This window comes from Moschus berezovskii, chromosome 15 (assembly GCF_049115385.1).
Source record: "Moschus berezovskii isolate FMDL1 chromosome 15, NW_MosBer_1.0, whole genome shotgun sequence".
In the NCBI taxonomy this organism is placed as follows: Eukaryota; Metazoa; Chordata; class Mammalia; order Artiodactyla; family Moschidae; genus Moschus; species Moschus berezovskii.
In genome coordinates, this window is record NC_142474.1 from 74,642,677 (window position 1) to 74,664,421 (window position 21,745).

Below are 21,745 nucleotides of genomic sequence, written 5' to 3' on the forward strand. Positions count from 1 at the left end.
ATGGACTGTAGCCTGCCAGACTCCTCTGTCCATGGGATTCTCCAGGCAAGAATACTGGAGTGGGTTGCCTTTTCTCCAGGGGATCTTCCCAACCCAAGGATCGAACCCAGGTCTCCTGCATTGCAGGTGGATTCTTTACTGTCTGAGCCAGCAGGGAAGCCCCATTTATATAATATACACACACATACACATATGTCTCTGAATCACTGCGTTGCACACCTGAAACTAACACAATACTGTACATCAACGATAATTCCATACCACCACCACTCGCTCCCTTAAAAACACTGCATCTGATACCTCCTATACAGCTACTTCACGTAAGAGCCTTAGCTCTCTATATACTTAAATAGATGAAATTTCATACAAAAAGTGTTTTCTTGAGAATATGCTACCTCTCTAACATTGTAATAGGCAACTGCAAGGCTTATACCTATTGACAGCTGCGCTAAGCACGTCTGCAAACATCAATTAACGCATTAGCTATAATGATTCTGGGAAGGAAGAAGTTAGAAACATGTAAGTACCCTGCAGGCTTTTCACCAGGTCTCTGACCCTACTAGTCCTCTGACATCAAACCACAGGCACTTCTCCAGAACAAACATATCAGTACAAACAAGTCTCCTATTTCACTCATGGTGCAGACACTCATGGCAAATAAGGAAAAGTTTAGAGAGCTCTTCATAGAGAATCATGAGATTATTTGCTGCTGCAGTAACTTCCATTACCTCTTCATACTGTTTAAAATAGTAAGATGGGGAAAACACGATGAGAAACATAATTATCACTAAACGTCTACAATGGCGTATCTATCACTGTTTCAAAAGTTCCTTGTACTGACACAGGACACTCCACAGAGCAGAGGTTCATTTTCTCACAGGCACAAGAACGACTTCCAAAGCATGGTCTCTGAACCCCTACAGTTTCCTCCTGACCTTCAGTGGAAGTGGTAAACTAACCTAATCATCCACCAAGGAAGGGAAATCACTACCAAATACCAGAATAGCTACTGTTAGTCGCAAGAGTATTTTTTTTACTTTTTTCCCCTTGGTAGGAGGGGGACTTTTATAAGTTTATTCTAAACAAACAACTTCTTAAAGTGTACAAGAGTGTTTTTACAACTGATGTCACAGGTTTTACCAACTGAAAAACTGTAAGTGATACAAAAAGGCTGTTGATAGGGTACCGGTTACAAAAGTGATAGTGGAGCCAAGAACAGGCTCTGATTTAGACACTGAAGACGGTGACATGCGTGGTGTGACCGACACTCTCACCCCAGAGCAGAGGGACGTGGTCGGGTAACGCAGTCGTCAGTGGAGCTCACACGGTCTGCCTGGCCTAAACCACGAGCAGGGTCCCGGCTCTGCGAGACAGTCCCAAAAATTTTGAGATCAATTCCTATAGAAAATATTTAAGCTCTCACTCTCCTTGAGTGAGGCCATGGTGTGTCCCTACCTGACTGCTGTAGACAAATGGATTTGAATTACAAATACTACTTTCCCAGCTCTTCCCGAGAGCTTTTCCTTGTGGCAGATCTGTGGCTAGGACCTCGGGGATGGGACCCAGTCCGTGTTTGAGAGGGACATTGGTTAGGGGAGTGAACTCCTCTGCTCTGAGATGCCACTCGAGAACTCTGCAGAATGAAGGACAATCAACTTCAAGAGTGGCTGTTTTCTACCAACTGCTGGAAAAAATCCACGGGGAGCATTCCTGCGCCTCTCGAGGATGCCAGTTAAACACACCCATCCTGGAGGACTCTACTGTGAGGGAGAACTCAGCTGGGAAAGCTGGAGCCAGCTCGGAGCTGTTCACGAGGCAGGTGGACTGGAGGGCTGACGGGCACAGAGGGAGGGGTCCACGACCATCAGCCACCTGCCAGATGGCAACCGGGAATTTTTAGAGGAAAGCATGTCGCCATCCTCGGAAGCAGTTTCAGATGACTGAGTTAAATCATCCAGGTCATTCACGTGATTACTTTGTTCTTTGACCTACACATGAACAATACTGTTTCACAATGTCCTTAAAATATGTATAAAATACACCCAGTGTACAAAGGTGATAAATCCCTTTACCAAAGCAAAAGCAGAGGCTTCGTAAAAGAACAGGTTTTTATCAAAAGGATAACTTCATCAACAGAGTTTCTAAATTATGTTTTCAAAGTAAATGTCTCTTCAACAACGGAAGATGTTCTATTTTGCCACTATTCCTTTGACGAAGTATTTTTAGAGAATAATATATGTTAAAGTTAATTTTTTTCATTTTACTATACCTTCTTCTTTTCATATGCTGTTTTCCTTGCAGGCCTAAAAAAAAAACACAAATGATTCTTTTCAGGCTAAAATTTAATAACTCAAAAATATAAACAATACCTAAATGTTTTTTATAGAACATCTTTGCATTCATAAGTAATTTCTATCAAAGGATGAAACAATAAAAAAGAGTACCATTAAAGGACAAAGAAAATGTATCTGTAATATTAATAAAACATTAAATTTAGATCAAAGGAAAAGGAAAATCCTAACATTACTTGCGTTATGTGATACAAGCAGTATACCAGGGTTTTTTGCAGTTGTCATTTTTAATAAGAACTAACTTTTATGGCAATAAAACCTATCTCGGAAGTATTCCCTAAGGCCTTATAAGAAAGAAACCCATTTTTTATCACAATGTTATTAGCTTTTTGAGGGCTTGTTATGCAATGGCTATGCATTATTACAAGCATTTGACATGCCTTAAAGGCATTTTAATCCTCACGATCATTCTGGGAGATAAGTAATATATATTAGATCTTTTAGCTAGGAAGAAATGGAGCAAAGAAAGGCTGAGGAACTTGCCCAAGACGACACAGCAGTTCACCAACACCCCCAAATTCAAACCCAGGAAATCTGGCCTGAATGCTGCTGTTCCAAAATATGCTGAGAAAGTGATACTGAAAATTCTTTTTATTTATTTATTTTTTATTTAACTGGCTTGAGCTTGAACTTTTTTTTTTTATTGGAGGCTAATTACTTTACAATATTATATTGGTTTTGCCATACACTGATATGAATCCGCCCCGGGTGTACATGTGTTCTCCTTCTTGAACCCCCCTCCCACCTCCCTCCTCCCCCTACGTCAAATCTTTTTAACTAATATGATACCAAATGAATCTATATTATTATTTCATGTCTAGCTATAACTACAAATGGTAACTCTGAATCTAAAAACATATTTCTATCAAAACAAAAAGACTTTAGATGTAGGCAATATTGGAAATCTACTTTCAATAAAGATTTGCTTTTTGTAAAGAAATTCATCAATACACATTCATTCAAGCATTCTGCTGTTTCCTTATGCTTCTGACATACACTTGTGGAGCACACAGTATGTGTTAAGGACACTTTCAGTACAGGAAGCATGGTTTTTCTCATTTAGATCTTTATCATCCAAAGTAATAAACTGTACAAGATTGATAATTGTTTCTACTGAAAATAAACAAAATCCTCCCCTTTTGAATGAAGTTAACATGATGTGATGTTTCACAGTACCTTACAAAATCATAGCTACCCTCGATGATACTATCAACTAGAATCATCAAGGAATGATTAAATCCTATTCAGTATAACCTAAGTATTTGTAAATTCATGATTATATAATTTTTAAACAATCTATGTATGATAGAATTAACAAGTAATCATCTACATATTCATTTACATAAGAATATTATGCTTCAGAGTCAATGAACAAGCCCTTACCAAAAACTACATATGTACATGTACATAATAATCATGTACAGTAATAATAATGGACAGTTAATTTATTGTAATAGTTTAAAGATAATGTCATACATTCAATAAGCTTTCTAATATTGGAAATGCAAACAGGATTAAATAAACACGTCCTCCGCTGGCTCATTTCCAACAGCATACACACTCGAGAAGCTCCCCTCTTAACATGAAACAAGAAACTCCTTTCAACTCCACATGCCTCTTCAATTATCATCCAGTTCTTTATTGCCTGCCCCAGTAAATATTCCCTACGGAGCTGTTTACGTGTATTCACTACAGTCCAGCTTCCAAGTGGACTATTTACTGAAATGACTTCCGGCCAAAGGCACAGGTCCTCTCCTTAACCTTTCTGCAGTGTTCATCCAGTAGAGTTGAGGATTCTCTTCTCTTGGCCTGTATGCTATATTATGCTGCTCTATTTCCAGAAGAAGTATTCAGTGCTAATATTTCTTCCCCTAGAAATAAAGAATCTGTCCGTGTTACCTGCCATCCTCTCGATCCACTTTCCTTACAATGCTGTCATCATTCACATGCAGCAGACCACCAGGCAGCGAATCGGTCTTTCCAAATATTGGTGCAATCACACATTCTTCCTGGGTCCATTTGCCATTGTTCTTTTTCCCTATTTCCTTCCTGGGCACGCCAGGATCGCTACTTTAAAGAATCCACACAAAAGCCAATGTTTTCAAATAATTCGACTAACAAAGAATAAAAAAACAATTCTTGTAAAATTCCAACTCTTACCCATCTTAAGTCATTAATTAATTCACAAAACAGTTACAAAGTACCAACCATATGCAAGGAAACAAATTATTCCTTCAAACACAGATATACAATTATGATACAATATGATATGTAGGAGTTGACATATGAAAGTCATTAGTGGAATAAGGAAGGATTTACAGAAGCAGTGAAGAGAAGAGGCCAAAAGGAAGAGAAAAGAGAGAAATCATTTCACTGGGAGATTAGAATGTGAGTACACAGGTCAGGCACACAACATCTAGGTTGTTTCCTAGGAACCTGGAAGGAAAAGTACAAAACACAAGAAAGAAAGTAGAGAGATGCATCTGGAAAGACACTGGGAAAAACCTCAAGGGCTACACTGAAAACCTGGGGCCCACTGGTTAAACACAATGATTCTTAGACGTAGGAGCCATAATCAGATTTACACTATATTTTTTGTTTTCCTTTTAAATACAGTAATGACTGAACGGAACTGAACTGAATGTTTAATTTAGGAATTTCCCTGGTATTCCACTGCTTAGGAATCTGCCTGCTAGTGCAAGGGGCACAGGTTCAATCCCTGGTCAGGGAAGACAGCACATGCCACGGAGCAATGAATCCTGTGCTCCACAACCACTGAAGCCAGCACCCTAGAGCCCATGCTCAGCATCAAGAGAAGCCACCACAATGAGAAGCCCAAGCACTGCAGCTGCAAAGACCCAGCACAGCCAAAAAAAAAAAAACCCTCAAAGAGAAAAGTAACAATTTAGATGATTTTGAAAATGACATGTGGCACATCCACCATGAAAGAAGCAATCAAATTTAGCGGGGTGGGGGGCAGTTTACTTGTAAACCACCCACATGGGTGACGTCAGCATCAAGGATGAAAGGCAGGTGCCTCGTCAGCTCTCCTGCCACCAGCAACAGTTTGGCCTCCATCCATGGACACACACAAAGTGCTAGGAGAAAACTGCCAACCAAGAGTGCTCCATCCAGAAAAGCTGTCTTTCAGAAACGAAGGAGAAATAAAAACTTTCCCAGACAAAGCAAACCTGAGAGAGCTCATCACCACTAGTCCCGCCTCATAAGAAATGCTGAAAGAAGTCCTCAAACTGAAATGAAAGGATGTTCGTTAGTGACATGAAATAAATTTAAACATACAACACACTGGTTAAGGCAAGTATGCAGTCAAACGCAGAACACTACTGTAACATAGTGGTATGTTAACAAATAACTAGTATTAAGGCTAAAGGATGAGAGTACTCAAAATAACCATATCTCCAGTAAAATATAAAATTCGTCAATCACAAGCATTAGCTCAAGTTAGAAATGATTTTACAGGCAATTAACAAATGACCTACTGCTAAATATCGATAGAGGCTTACCTATCAGAACCTTCACTCTGCATGGCAGGAAACTCCTGCTTCTTGTTTCCTCCACGCTTTCTCTGCTGAATCCATCGGCTCTCAGCAGCAGCATCCCAGACGCTGTCTGATACTTCCACTTCACTACTTTTTCCTTCTTCAACCTTTAATGAAAGTTTGACACTAAGAATGATTGCTATTACTTAATTCTAGAGACTCTTATTATTTGACTCAGCATTTGCCCTGATGTTAACTGATAAAGATATTTTTGAACTTAATTTTATCACTTACAAGTCACTGAAATTTTTCTAAAATGTGCTTCTTTCTGTTTGAGGGAAAGAAACAAAATGCCCAAAATTTCAAGAAAGGCTTTCTTAATAAGATACAGTTATCCACATCCAGTCTTCCCCATCTGAATGGCAGAGATAGAGAAATAAACACACACAACATCTGTCCTCTTCGGTCTTTACCACCTGGATTTTCCATGAAACAGTCAGATGTAGAGGATGTGACACCTTAGTGCCTCAGAGACAGAAAGGAATCTTTCTTCTTTCTGGACTAAAGCTATTCTTTCCCCACTGCCTTTTCCAATTCTTTTTTCACTGGGATCCAGGCGAGAGCAAAAACCTCATGGTGTTCACTGAAATATATGAACCAAAGCTTACCAAAACACAAGGAGCAGAATGAAACTGAGGAGAGGTTAGTTAGTGTGGAATTCTGGAATATAAGTAACGCTTCCCAACTCCACATTCAATAACCATCAGATTTTATAGCTAGAGGGTACAGAAATAACTATCTACCTTTGCCCACTATTTACCAATAACAGCTCTAAAATAAAAAAAAGGTTAAATGATAAGTTCAAAGCCCCTAAAGTGGCATTCCCTAACATTTTATGGCACCAAAAGAGATGATACAATTCTGTAATCTTGAATCCGATAAAATTACCAAACAAATTCCTCAAATGAATCAGGTAAGTGAAAAGCGTGACTTTGGCAAAGTAATTTAAGTCTTAAGTTGGGGGTAGGGTTTACTCTCTTTTTTCTTTAAAGGAGAATAGCTACATTTTCTTCTTGTTTTGTCTTACACAAAAGAGCAAGCAAGTTTCAAAACCTACTATGGAAGAAAGAAATATCTCACAGCATCTCAAACATCAGTTTTTTCTTTGGAGATACACACTTGATTCTTTTTCTTTTTCTGCTGAGGGTGTATACTACCTATTGGCTTCCCTGGTGGCTCAGATGTTAAAGAATCTGCTTTCAATGCAGGAGACCTGGCTTCGATCCCTGGGTTGCGACGATCCCGTGGAGAAGGGAATGGCTATCCACACCAATGATATTCTGGCCTGGAGAAATCCATGGACAGGGGACCCTGGCCAGCCACAGTCCATGGGGTCGCAAAGAATCAGAGACGACTGACCAACTCTCACACACACATATACTACCTATGTGACAAAATCACACATGTCAAAACTTACTACATTTTAGTAAACAACATAGTGAAGAGGACTCTCTCAAAAGAGACATCTGAGAGTGGTGATTAAAAACAGCCTGAAGTGGCCATGTTGGATATCTAAGTGCCCAGGGACTGAGGAAAGCAGAGAAGGTCACACATATTCAACCACAAGGAAGAGATTAGAGGAAATGTGTGTTTCTGTCCCTTCTCGCAGTCTCTGCTTTCTTCCCATTCTGTGGAAATGCAACGTATATTTAAGCCAACAAAGTTAAACAAACACACACACACTGCAAAACCCTAGTTGATCATACTCCTTGAACACTTTCCTCGGTGCTTATTCTGGCTCAGGCGGTTACATGGTGTGTAGGTAAATGAGTTTCCCAGTCCAAATGAAAGACTGACAGAGACAGAATTAGATTGATTGAAGGACAAAAGCCATGAAAACAGTTTCCTGAATTCCTATTATTTGGATGGCAGAAATAATCTATTTCTACACAAGTACCTATTTAGATGACCCCACTTTATGCATAAGCAGAAAATCAAAATGGACCAGATCATCCAGAAAGGGAGAAACCAAAGCAAGAGCAAATGAACCTCTACCTCTTTTGCAAGCTGAATGGTCTCTTTTTCCAAAGCTAACAACACTACTTGTACCATGTCTATTGTGTTCTTAAACCTCTGCATATCCTTCTGCAGTTCTTCATTGAGATACACTTTGGATGCTCTGTGACTATTCGGTGGAGAAGAGTTCCCATTTTCTAATTCGGTCCCACGCTTTCATCATCACTAGCACTGCAATTACCTGCATGCAGTAGCTTCTGGAACCAGTCCTGTATAGGTTTGGTTTTCTTATCAGTATTGTTAACGACAGCAGGAGTACCGTGAGTTTTTATTTGAATTACGTATTTCATCTTACCGGAGCAGACAAGCCACAGACTAGATTGATGTGTCTGTCCGATGTCTAATTTCCGACTAGTGGGATTTTGCCTCGTATTGTCTGATATTTTCATATCAAACTCTTAGTCTTCTTTCACTTCAAATGTAACTACCTGGTTCCCTACTTTTTTATTTTCTACATCATTATAAAAACTCTCCTCATTTTTGATAAACACATGTTCAATATCTAGTTTATCACTTTCAAGGTCTATTTTATTTTCACTGAAACCAAGCCTTGAAGGTGACTGACAAGCGTATCCCGGGGACCCACAGTTTATTCGACGAAAAAACATTTTCGAGACTGGGTTCTTTTTGTTGAGGACATACTTGGAATACTAGAGAGACAGCTACTCCAAATGCATCTTTCTCCCCACCATCAGGTGTATTATTTGTCATGTGAGGAGGTATTTCCTTTCTGTTTGTTCCTTCTTTAGGGTGATCATGTAGTGACTCTTCCTGAGGACAAATAATAATTTTGTATTTCTCACAAATTTCACCTAACGTCTGCTTTAACTCATTTGTGATGGTTTTAACTTCTCCTTCCATTCTAATTTGCCTTGCTTGATCCACATGTTTTCATACTTCTCCACATAAGGAGGCCCTGAACGTACAGATCTGTCCTGTCTACAACATTCCTTATTCATTTCCGGTTCTTGAGGCAACTTTTGCAGCTGCAAGAGTGGAAAATTAACTGGTTGATTTTCAGGTGTCTTTTCTGGCAGGGTACATGTGTGCAAAATAATGTAATTTTTCACTAATCCAGTATGGATAAAGAAAAGTCAGAAAATTATTAAAATTTCACTGTTAAACTTCTTAATTTATATGTAACTACTCACAAATCACCAGATCACAACAAAGAAGTGAAAAATAACTTGCCTTACCCAAAAATAGGAGAAAAACATTCACTCACAAACCCAATTTTGCAACTGTGTGATTGATTTAAACAATGCATACATGTGAAATCTACCAAAAATGAATTAGATGATTTTTAATGTTCTAAATGCTTCTTCCCTTAAAAATATTTCACCTCACTACACCATATATAGGGAGTCCCTACAGCATGTCTGTTAAGTATAAGGTCAAAACGGCCCAATGATGTTAGATAAAAGAACTCAGACACCAAACAGGTGATTTAACAAGCTTTCATGGCAAGGCGCTCCCTGGCGGGGTTCCCGGACCCAGGTAAGTGAGGTCGAGGAAGTCCGCGCCCGAACAAAGGCAAGAGGCAGCTTATATAGCTTTACAGGAAGAAACAGCGAAATTTTTCCCGATTAAGGCAAGATTTGGAGTGGTGGTCCCTCATAGGTCAGTTCGCCGGGGAGGCAAGACTGGGTTGGTTGCCCGGTCTGCTCAAGGTTGTGCTGACGCAGTGAAATAGTTTTTGCTGTTTCTGGGCAGAATGCTGTTTCTGGACAGTAGGGGGAGGTTAGGAGAGGGTTGATTTCTACCAGGAACCGCTATATCAAGGACACTCAAGCAGTGGGGGAGGGAATGAGGGAACAGAGCACAATAGTCAGCGTCTTTTCCACCAGCGGGGAAAAAAGGAAGGAGGGGAAGGACAAGAGGCCAAGATGGCCACCGAGGTCCGACCTTACATTAAGATTTTTGGTTTTCCGTTTTAAGGACTAATATCTGGAGAATTAATAAAATATCTTTATATGACCAGGAGCTAAAATCAATTAACACTGATCAGACAGAGGAACCAATTCCTAAATTTTAACACAAATTATATATTACGATGGAGTTATACATCAATACATATCACCTGCTTACATTCAGTTATGTGTGTGCTAAGTCGTGTCTGACTCTGTGACCCCAAGGACTGAGGCCGACCAGGCTCCTCTGTCCATGGGGGTTCTCCAAGCAAGAAGACTTCAGTGGGTTGCCACACCCTCCTCAACCCATGCCTTCCCAACCCAGGGATTGAACCCAGGTCTCCCACACTGCAGGCGGATTCCTTACTGTCTGAGCCACCAGGGAAGCCCAACAATACTGGAGTGGGTCCCCGATCCCTTCTCCAGGGAAATTTCCCGACCCAGGAATTGAACCGGGGTCTCCTGCATTGCAGGCAGATTCTTTACCAGCTGAGCGACCCAGGAAGCCCCCGCATTCAGTTATCTTATGTTCTGCTGCTGCTGCTGCTGCTGCTAAGTCACTTCAGTCGTGTCCGACTCTGTGCAACCCCACAGACGGCAGCCCACTAGGCTTCCCCATCCCTGGGATTCTCCAGGCAAGAACACTGGAGTGGGTTGCCATTTCCTTCTCCAATGTATGAAAGTGAAAAGTGAAAATGAAGTCGTTCAGTTTTGTCCGACTCTTACTGACCCCATGGACTGCAGCCTACCAGGCTCCTCCGTCCATGGGATTTCCCAGGCAAGAGTCCTGGAGTGGGGTGCCATCGCCTTCTCCTATATTATGTTCTAATATCCACCAAAGAAAGGGGATAAAGCATTCTTCATAATATCTACTGACTTCCCACCCTGAAATGAAATAACTTAGAATGTTACTATTTGTACTCTAAAAACAAAGGTCCAATCTAGAAGGTTCGATTCTCTTAAGAGGCAACTTGGTTGATTCTAGGACCCCACTCTCTCCCTGAATGTTCATCCCAAGTCAATCATGCTGAGATGATAGGTAGAATGAATCTTTCATCTCGGCATCAGTGACTGGCGATTTCAACGGAAAACCATGAGCCACTGGGAATGATTTCTCTTTACACGTATCTAGGTCAGAGGCCGTCATATTGTTCGTAATTTCAACTGCTTAACCTTATGATTCAGTATTTGATATCACCTTAATCATGTAATGAAGTTATAAAAATGGAAGAAGTAAACAAGTCAGGAACTTTTTTCCCCTCAATTCCAAAGACAAACTATAAAGTATAATAGATTCTAACAGCATTTTAAGTTGTATAGTTAAAGGGCTATAAAACTATTAAATTATTATCTATCAATTCTAAAAGGATAATTGTGAAAGGCACTTTATTTGTTATGGACTCTGTTACACACCGGATTGTGTTGCTAAAGCAAAGAAAATGGTAGTAAACCAGAAATTTCAATTTATAGTTTTACTCACCTGTGAATGGTTCCTTTCATCTCCATCAAGTTTTTCTTGTTCTTCCTCCAATATCACGTCCAAGTCTAGTTCTCCTGACAAATCTGCATGTTTAGGTAAAATTACTTAGAATATTTAGATAAAAGACATAATCTTTATTTAAAACACAGACTTAAAAGAGTGTATCAAGTGACAACTTAAGTTCATCTTGTCTTCAGATGAATATTTACTTCTTTAAGAAATCCTTCCAATGATCAAAAGCTTCAACAAACCATTTGGGAACTACCAGAGGTCACCAGGATACAGGCACATAAACATCTCAAAGATTCATTCATGAATTCATCCAAGCATCCGTGAAAAAAACAATCAGAAACCAAACAAAATTTCAAAATGCAGGACAGACATATAAAGCCACAGTATATTCTCTTCTCTGCTTCATCACAGTACCTTTTCAACAACACGCCAAGCCTCAACTGCATTATTATTCTTAGTTTACGAAATTCCTCTTACTTTGTACGCTTTTATCAATTCCTTCATCTGAAATGCTTCCCTGTACTCTTCTGACGAATTACTTTTCATCTTTTAAGACTCAACCTGCTTTGTGACTTGCCCTTGATTACAGCTGTCTTTCCCCAGATAAACAGCTGTCCCTTTCCTTGTAGCTACCTTAGTACTTTGTAGATTTTTCTAGGGTATCTTTATAGACTTCTCCAGTGATAGACATACATCTGAACTGTAAACTATTTCTTCACATGTCTATCCTCTTAGCTTCTAGACTGCAGAGGACAAGCTGTCAAAAATCACCTTAGTATAAATATTCTTAATTATTTTTCAATAATTACTGTCTACCGAGGTCTCACAAAGAGTCCCAAAGTTCTAAATATAGTCCTGCTACCCACGCTGAGACGCATGCTAAACACTAGCCTAAATGAACTTGCTTCCTCCAAACTCTCTTTGTTATTTCTTTACTATGGTCAGAGGGAGAATGCAAGCACCTTAAGAGGTATTGTTTGGCTGCAGGTTGCATAAAAGGAGTCAGCTAAGGTAGACTTTGCCACAAAATCTGATCCGGAACCGTCAGAAGGACGGTAAGGCCGTGCCCAGGGGGCGCGTGGCTGAGTGCCCTGGGCTTCTGCATTACCTTCTTTGCTTTCTCTGTTCTTTGGCAGCAGAGACTGGCACAGGTGATGGGGCGTGGAATTCCCTACCAGAAACACCGCTGCCTTTTTCATCTTTTCTTTATCTGGTACGGTCTTCAGTCCGAGTTCTGTGGGTGCCGACTGATTTCTGGTCACTGACTGGGACACCAACGGACGCTGATCATCAACTTTCAAATGCCCGGCTCTTTGACAAGTCTCCCTACTGAGGCTCGAGCTAGTCGAATCCCAATCTGAAAAATGTGAAAACAAAGTCTCCATGGATCAGGATCTGAGGCAGAATACAACTCTGCCTACCTCGTACAAAGGCTTTCTTCAGAGAATCAGTTCCACGTGCTCCTTCCCCTCAAATTCAGTACTCCTTCAGAGGTTACGCTATCCCACGTGTCACTGTCATTCATGAAGAGATGTTAACTAGCGTGTCTCGCTGCTTCTACGTTTTCTTTTCCAGTATTACTTTGAGTCACCCAATCTTTATTACATACTCTGTATTTCATAAGAACTTTATTATTATTTTCCTTGAACATACAAATATTTTATTAACAAAATTTATCTCTAATTTATTTTACCTTTAATTTTGCATGACAATATTGTGTGTTCTAGAGACCATGGTTTTCAAAACACTTTTAATGAATGGTACTACTTTAACTAATGGTAGAAACCTAGACAACATATTAGAAAGCAGAGACATCACTTTGCTGACAAAGGTCCGTACAGGCAAAGCTCTGGTTTTTTCAGTAGTCATATGTGAGGGCTGGACCATAAAGAAGACTGAGCACCGAAGAATTGATGATTTCAAATTGTCATGCTGGAGAGACTCTTGAGAGTCCCCTGGACAACAAAGAGATCAAACCAGTCAATCTTAAGGGAGATCCACCCTGAATAGTCATTCGAAGGACTGATGCTGACGCTGAAGCTTCAACACTTGGCGCGCCTGATGCGAACAGCTGGCTCACTGGAAAGGCACCTGATGCTGGGAAAGACTGAGGGCAGGATGAGAAGGGGAGGGCAGGAAGAGAAGGGGGCGGCAGAGGATGAGATGGCTGGACAGCATCGCTGATTCAATGGAAAGGAACTTGGGCGAACTCCAGGAGCTGGTGAGGAACAGAGAGGCCTGGCTACAGTCCATGGCGTCACAGAGTCGGGCACGGCTCAGCGACTGAGCACCACCACCACCAACAACAACTTTAATTTCACTGAGACGGTCCTTCCTCAATGGACAAATGTCTTCACTCATTTTTAAAGCCTTGGATAAACATCATAACCTGCAGAAGGAAATGGCAACCCACTCCAGCATTCTTGCCTCTTGCCTGCAAAATCTCTTGGACCGAGGATCCTGGCGGGCTATAATCCATGAGGTCGCAGTGGCTGAACACGACTTAGCGACTAAAGAAAAACATCATGAACTTATATGATAAATGAAATGAACTGAAATGAAATGAAATGAAATGAAATGAAACATCATGAACTTATATGATAAATGAAATGATAGCCTGGTGTGTGACTAATGGTTTCCATGTGAAAATAGGTAAGTGTAGGACCACACTGGATCCAAAGAGCACAGAGGGACATGAGACAGGAATGAATACACCACAAAAAACTAAAACTGTCAGATCTAAATTTCTTAACAGAAGTCAAAGGAACAAGCAAGAAATGTAAAAAGGAAACTTAAAACCATGTGTCAACACAAGGGCCCCTTTACCGTTTCACATCCAACCACTTCAATGGTTTAAAACAGGGGTTCTCAAGTGTACCCTCAGAATCGCTGCAGTCCAGAGACCCATCAGGTCAGGGGGTCCAAGAGGTCAGAACTATTTTCACAACAACAGTAAACATTCCTTCCATTCTCATTCTGTTCTGCGGGCACAGTGGACTTCTTCAGAGACACGAGATGTGCTATCACAGCACTGAGGACTAATGGAATCAGCAACTATGATTGTGTGTGCCTGTATTTTAAGGTTTTCAGTTTTATTGAACCACAATAGACTTAAACAAAGTTCCTTGGAATGCTCAATAATTTCTAGAAGTATAAAAGGATGCTAACGCTGAAAACTTTCAGATTCGCTGTTTTCAAAGATTATGTCTATCGAATCTAAGGGATGATTACTCCCCCTACTTGTAATAATCAAAGACACCAAACACACACACACACAGAGTCTGCTTATCAAAACATCTGATCGGCCTACATTCATCTGTGTAACAACACTAAAATGAAATAATTATCAGCTGAAATACAACTGACAGGTTAGCAAGTGAACCTTTACTCTAAGTAAAGGTCAGAGTTCAAATAAGCATTTTTGGACACTGGAAAAATCTTACGGTCTAATAATTAATCTCTGAGAACTCCTGAGAGTATAGAGATTCCAAACTGAGAACTTAAGGGTATCGAAACATATACAGAAACATCTTGAGTTCAAGCTTACATTTTAAACATTTCTTGTTCATATGCTTGTAAATATCTTACCTTTCAAAACATGGATACCAACAAAAACATTTGCCTTATGTATGTCCAATTCTGCTATTAAGTTTGCAAAGAGAAGTTAGGAGTATGAAGAGCTAGCATTTCAAATATTTCAGTGTCCCTCTTTCCAGAAGGGACTTCCCTGATGGCTCGATGGTAAAGCGTCTGCCTGCAATGCAGGAGCCAGGGTTAAGTGTGTATCACAAAATTTACCTGAACTAGAAGTTTGTGGACCCTTCTTTCCGGCTGTTTTATTAGGAACAGAATCCTTCACTCCGACTGCAGGCTGAATGGGTTTGGAAACAAGTTGATTAATAAATAATGTACATATGATACAATCCACAGTTCATAATTCAAGATAAATGCATAAACGTTTTTACCTTCACATTAAGACATTTCTCAGGAGGATCTAAAAGGCAAAGGGACATAGAGTTAATTAATTACATGTAATTACATTCATGCAGAGTTAGTACCGAGCAGAATCCTCGTGCTCAGCCTTGACACTGAATACATTTGGTTTCAGTGTCTTGTTTTTAGGGGGATGTTAGGACACCGGCAAGACAGACATATGAATCCATTACAGATAGTGAAGAAAAATTAGGAATACAGGTTTACCTAAACAGGCAGTAAAATTTCAAAAGTAACATCATGTTTTCAATGAACTTAGAAAATACCAAAGAGCACACAGACCAACGTGAACATGCTGACTGATGAGGAGAAGATGGATCTTAATCGGAGGAGCAAACCATGACCCCAAGAAGACAAAGGTGAAAACAGATGGCAAATGCAACAGTGTATCTTGAATGCAATACAGCAGTACCATTTACACCATTATACTACAAGGATTTAACATGTTCTTCAATCTGCCCAGTCATTTAAGAAGTGCACCGTTGGGATGACAGTTCAGCTCAATGTATAATTCATTTCTCATCAGAGAAAGAGTAATGAACCGAGTAGCTCGGATATACCCTTGTAGAAAATGGTTCATAAAAATATTCATTTTTTTCCCCATACCCATGTGGGCTACTGGTATGCCTGCATGTCTTGGCTCCTCTAGTTTAGCCATCTTAAAATTTCTCGATCCGCTCATGCAAGAAGGCTATATAAGACACACCTACGAAATAATGTACAATAAATTCTCAACACTGAAATACAATGATCAAAGGGAAATAATCAACTCAATTGACACAGAATTATTAGATGCTAAAAATCCTGCATGTTTTAAAATCAGTGTAGGTATTTATTGAAAATAACAATTCTAACATTTAGGGAATGAACCCTATCCATCTGTTTTGTTTCAAAACTTAGTTTGGTTGGGTACATCACGCTAACGCTTAAAAGGATTTCTGTGAAACAACTGTCAAAAAATCAGTTATCTTAAAAATAGTCAATCCCTCCATATTCAAATTAATCTAATTTGGATCACAAATAGCAGTACAACATATATCTTTGATGTCTATCGTTACTTGGAGTAGCTGGGGTTCACCCTACTTCTAGCACCCCCTCCTGCCTCCCGTAGTATTGTCGGGAACAACAATGATCTTATCTCTTTTCAGGGCAAATACATGGAAGCCTCTGGAAGGAGTTCTCTCAAGGTTCCTCATCAACTCCAAACTCGCCTCCCTGAAGCCCTGCTTTCCTCCTTTGGTCCTTTCACTAGGGTCCTTCCTCTGTGAAGGGGAACCTTTGGACTCGTGGTCTGAATTCTTTCCCTTTACACTCTTCCTGTGGATCATCCCCACCACTGCTTTCTCCCTCCCTGCTTAACGTGCTCCTTCGACTCTTTGCTTCCCTCTGGCTATAGACACGCTCAGAGAGAAACATAAAACAATGCTTTTCCTTGATCCTGTTAGGCCTGCACCAGCCAATGCTCTTCTTCCAGATTTCTCTAAACGCAAGGCTACACCCTTGCTACTCAGACAGCTTGTTAGAAATGCAGAAACTCAGACCTCCTGCTCGGCATGTGCACTTCCCACAAGGTGTCCAGGCGACTAATTAACATTTGAGAAACTCTAGTCTATGCGGAGTCTGCTTCTACATGACTTCCACTTCATTCATTCTCCTGAAATCTCAGCCTCAACTCCTCACTCTAACACTTCCCCCCAAACTGAAACTGCGTTACCAGTTGGAAACTTTCCAGTGGACTCTCTATCAGGCTGTGGGTTCCTTGGTCTCCCCATCACGCCCCCTGCTCTCTCCTCCTTTCCAGCTCTCTTGTTCTGTCCCATGAGACACCATCCTACAAAGCAGCAGCATTTCCCATTACAGCTGAGCACCTACCCCCAAGCTCCCCCAGAGGATGACAACCCGCTCTGCCTGCCCAGGGACCGCACTTTTGAATGTCTTCCTAATAACAAGTCAACAGGAAGAGGGGGGAACTTTGCTGTTCTTCTCTGACACGTTTTGGTGCCGGAAGCCCACTTCATATTCACCGTCTGTGTCAATTACTCTCCCTTCTTCTAAAGACCTATCTTACTTATGGCCACCTTCCCCATAGGCCCTTGCTTCCTTTGCCTTCATTTCCTCCCTGCACCCTCCGCCTCTCTCATCCTTCATTCCCTCTTTCCTCTGACTTCTCGACCTTCCTTTGGTTGTAGAGTATCTTGAAACAGAACTAGTAATTGTTTCTTTTGTCCATGTGGCACACGGAATCTTAGTTCCCTGATCAGGGATCAAACCTACACTCCTGCACTGGACAGTCTTAACTTGTGGACCTCCCAAGAAGTCCAGGAACGAGTAACGCAGCTCCTGAAACTGGATTCTCAGTTTAACCTGTGGCCGACACCCGATGAGACAGTTTCCCTCCTCTTCTCGTCTTCTGCCTCACTGCGCAGGTGACAGGTGTTTGCTGTCTTTTGCTTTTATTGCCTGTTACAATATTCCCATTTTAAATCAATATTCTGTCAAATAACCTTTCTACAAAATACAGTTCTTACCGTCTACTTGTCCATTTAATATATTTTTTCCTCTCTGATCGCCAGATAAATGATCCACACACTTCCGTGGAACGCTCTCAGAGATACTCTGTGAAAATGAATATTGAGTTCCATGAAGCTTTCCTAATGTCTTCTTAAGAAAACACCCTACTTTTAAAAACCGCCTACATTTAACCCAGTTAAGACAGGTTTTGCCACGATCTCACAGCTGCCAAATGACAGAACCTGCATGCTGACTTCATACACTGCTGGATCACCAGGCAGTGGCTGCCAGCAACGAAGACATCAGGCCCTTCCGATCTCCTTCCATAGCTGCCACCTTCAAACAGGGCACGGTTACCTTCTGTTACCTCAAGTACGGCTGCCATAAAGGCACCCTGCCCTGCTACTTCAGTTTAGTCGCTCAATCGTGTCCGACTCTTTGCGACCCCATGGACTGTAGCCTGCCTAGCTCCTCCATCCTTGGGATTTTCCAGGCACGAGTACTGGAGTGGCTTGCCGTTTCCTTCTCCAGGGCATCTTCCCGACCCAGGGATTGAACCTTGGTCTAATACGTTGTGGGCAGATGCTTTACCGTCTGAGCCACCAGGGAAGTCCCCTTGCTACTTAAACAATTCAAAATGGTTTGTACTTATTAAAACATTGCTAAAGCAACTGCTGTTATTATAACCCCACATATTTATTACTATTCCCCATGGTTTTGCTTCTCTTCAAATGTTTCTTCCAGATTAACCTGACAATCCACACACAGTAACACCTTCCAGTGTCAAGCACTATCTTTCAAGGTCCAACTGATAAAAAAACCACATTTCGACCTGTTTCTCTCCGTCCCTCTCTAGCAGTTTTACACGTGCACATGTACATACATTTGGTTGGGAGACTTGGACTGACAGACACACACTGCAGGCTATTGTGTATGAAATAGGTAACTAATGAGGACCTACTGTATAGCACAGGGAACGCTACTCAACATTCTGCACTGGCCCATATGGGAAAGAATCTAAAACACAGGCCACACACACACACACAAAGAGGCAATACACACATACACACACACACACACAGAGGCGATACACACACACACTAAAAAAGAGGCGATTCACACACACACACAGATATAAAACAAAGAAACATCTGGCCATGGACTGACCTGAAATAATGTTTCAATTTTCAAATAAATGTAACTTCAATGGATTCCTTATGATATCCAAGCCTTGGTTTCTGTACTACGCTGACTTCATTAGGTGAATCTTACAAATGGACAAAAGTGTACTATGTGCTAGTATTTAGCACAGAAGTATTTTATTTAATATAGGTTAGAAGTAAGAAAAGAGTTTTGATAGGGAAATGCAAAGGTGAGAAAGTCACAGCATCTCCCGCTTTCATGATCTTATATTACTCAGGGCTTACATTTCAAAATAATAACAGAAGACAGTACCTCAGAATCCCAAGGTGATTCTATATCTTTCTCTTCTCCCAATCCTACGGCTGACATCATGTCTGTAAAATGCAGTCACAGATATATGAATGAGAACAGTCACTACTACGAATTGTAAAGACATGTGTAAGTCTATCTCTATCCACAAATATTCCCATAAAATAAAGCAGTGGAAAAGAATTTCAGAGGGTTGAAGCATTTTCAGGTAGAAAAACTTGGTAGTAGGTGGGACACGTCTGAAGAAAGAGAGCAAAAAAATGTACTTGAAATGGATATCGTATTTGGATCTATACCCTTTACATGTCTTTATATTTGCTTTTAAGTACAGAAAACATTCACAGGCATTCACTGACTTACCACTTCTATTATTTTTGTGTGCTCTATCAACAGAAGTCAAATGGTCATGATCTGCTTGCTCTTGGGGAGCCCTTTCAATAATATCAGCATCACTTTCTTTTTCAACAAGATCTGGCTCTGTGGCTCCTTCCTGTCAAAACAAGACAACATAAAACAAAAACCCAGCTTCAGAAAACATATTCATTCGTTTCAGCTTCAGCATCAGTCCTTCCAGTGAATATTTGGGACTGATTTCCTTTCGGATGGACTGGCTGGATCTCCTTGCAGTTCACGGGACTCTCAAGAGTCTTCTCCAACACCACAGTTCAAAAGCATCAATTCTTTGGCGCTCAGCTGTCTTTATAGTCCAACTCTCATATCCATACATGACTACTGGAAAAATCATAGCTTTGACTAAACAGACTTCTGTTGGCCAAGTAATGTCTCTGCTTTTTAATGTGCTGTCTAGATTGGTCATAACTTTTCTTCCAGGGAGCAAGTGTCTTTTAATTTCATGGCTGCAGTCACCGTCTGCAGTGGTTTTGGAGCGCTAGAAAATATAGCTTGTCATTGTTTCCACTGTTTCCCCATCTACTTCCCATGAAGTGTTGGGACCGGATGCCATGATCTTAGTTTTCTGAATGTCGAGTTTTAAGCCAGCTTTTTCACTCTCCTCTTTCACTTTCATCAAGACGATCTTCAGTTCCTCTTTGCCTTCTGCCATAAGGGTGGTGTCATCTGCATATCTGAAGTTATTCATATTTCTCCTGGCAATCTTGATTCCAGCTTGTGTTTCATCCAGCCCAGAGTTTCTCATGATGTACTTCTCTGTGTATAAGTTAAATAAGCAGGGTGACAATAAACAGCCTTGATGTACCCCTTTCCCTATTTGGATATTTGGCCTTGGAGTACAGAATGAAGCAGGGCAAAGGCTCATAGAGTTTTGCCAAGAGATCGCATTGGTCATGGCAAACACCCTCTTCCAAGAACAGAAGAGAAGATTCTACACATGGACATCACCAGATGGTCAATACCAAAGTCAGGTTGATTATATTCTTTGCAGCCAAAGATGGAGAAGTTCTATACAGTCAGCAAAAACAAGACCGGGAGCTGACTGTGGCTCAGACCATGAACTCCTTAGAGCCAAATTCAGACTGAGATTGAAGGAAGTAGAAAATATGACCGTATTTTACAGGAGAGCATTTAAAATACAATTTAAAAAAACCTATAAGCAATGCTCCAGAGTGGACAGTAAGCACAATAGACGCTGTACATCACCCAAAGTGTCCATGAAACTGGAATTAAAAAGCAAATTTGGCTTTAAAAACAGCCAAATAAACATGGTAACAGTCATTCTAAAACAAACTGCAGAGCCAGGAGGAATGAAAAGATTGACAAGTATATTTTAGAAAGGTTACTCTGGCAGCAACGTAAAAAAGAACTTCAGGGTAGCAAAACTAGAAAGGAATATTTCAAGATTATAGGGGAGACAGTGAGTTATGCTGACAAGATATGACAAATGATAAGCAGGCAGAAAATACTGAACTTCCTGAGTGACTGGAGGTGGCATTTTCAAGGAAGTTTGCAGTCCAGGATTTTCTAAGATGGGGAGGACAGATGAAGGGATAGCTTACAAAGAGTCAGGGATGAGGGAAGCGTCAGGGACAATGCCTTCAGTTTGGGGTGTAATAAATTATTTTGAGGCGTGCAAGGGACTCAGAAGAAAGGAGTTGGGTAAATACATTTGAATTAGACATAGATAAACTTATTCAGGTAAAACATATACTGTAAAGATAATTATTTGTAAAAGATACTAACCTGGTATAATTAATGCAAACCTAGGCAGAATTCTGAACTTTTGAAAATAAAACAATACCATGGGAAGAAAGCTGTGAGGCTAAAATTGTCAATTATATATTTCAACATGTTTCAAGGATATAAAAATATACTGTTATAAATATATGCAAATACTCGTTTCTGTCATATTACCATAATAAGCATTTTTAAGTTCAATGAAAAGGTTTAATTGTACAACACCAATTCAAGATGCGACAAGAAGACTCTCTTTTAAATGACCTTAAAAGACAAGTTTTAATTTGTCGAAGAGAAATGCTTATGTGA

General features: G+C 40.5%; 1 protein-coding gene across 21 annotated transcripts in view; it reads right to left on the reverse strand.

Moving 5' to 3' along the window:
• Positions 1-21,745, reverse strand: part of LOC148775483 (ankyrin repeat domain-containing protein 26-like) — a 131,835-nt gene that overhangs the window by 26,910 nt on the left and 83,180 nt on the right. For 14 of the 21 annotated variants that reach the window (XM_088844212.1, XM_088844213.1, XM_088844224.1 and 11 more), the window contains 11 exons: positions 19,646-19,775; positions 19,289-19,350; positions 17,851-17,938; positions 15,295-15,323; positions 15,128-15,200; positions 12,438-12,686; positions 11,318-11,400; positions 5,876-6,018; positions 5,543-5,602; positions 4,251-4,421; positions 2,270-2,303 (listed from right to left, as the gene is read on the reverse strand). In XM_088844212.1, the coding sequence (XP_088700338.1) occupies positions 2,270-2,303; positions 4,251-4,421; positions 5,543-5,602; positions 5,876-6,018; positions 11,318-11,400; positions 12,438-12,686; positions 15,128-15,200; positions 15,295-15,323; positions 17,851-17,938; positions 19,289-19,350; positions 19,646-19,775 (1,122 nt within the window). Of the gene's footprint in view, positions 1-2,269; positions 2,304-4,250; positions 4,466-4,490; positions 5,496-5,542; positions 5,603-5,875; positions 6,019-11,317; positions 11,401-12,437; positions 12,687-15,127; positions 15,201-15,294; positions 15,324-17,850; positions 17,939-19,288; positions 19,351-19,645; positions 19,776-21,745 lie in introns of those variants that run through there. The other 7 variants (XM_088844216.1, XM_088844223.1, XM_088844218.1 and 4 more) reach the window with 7 other exon arrangements.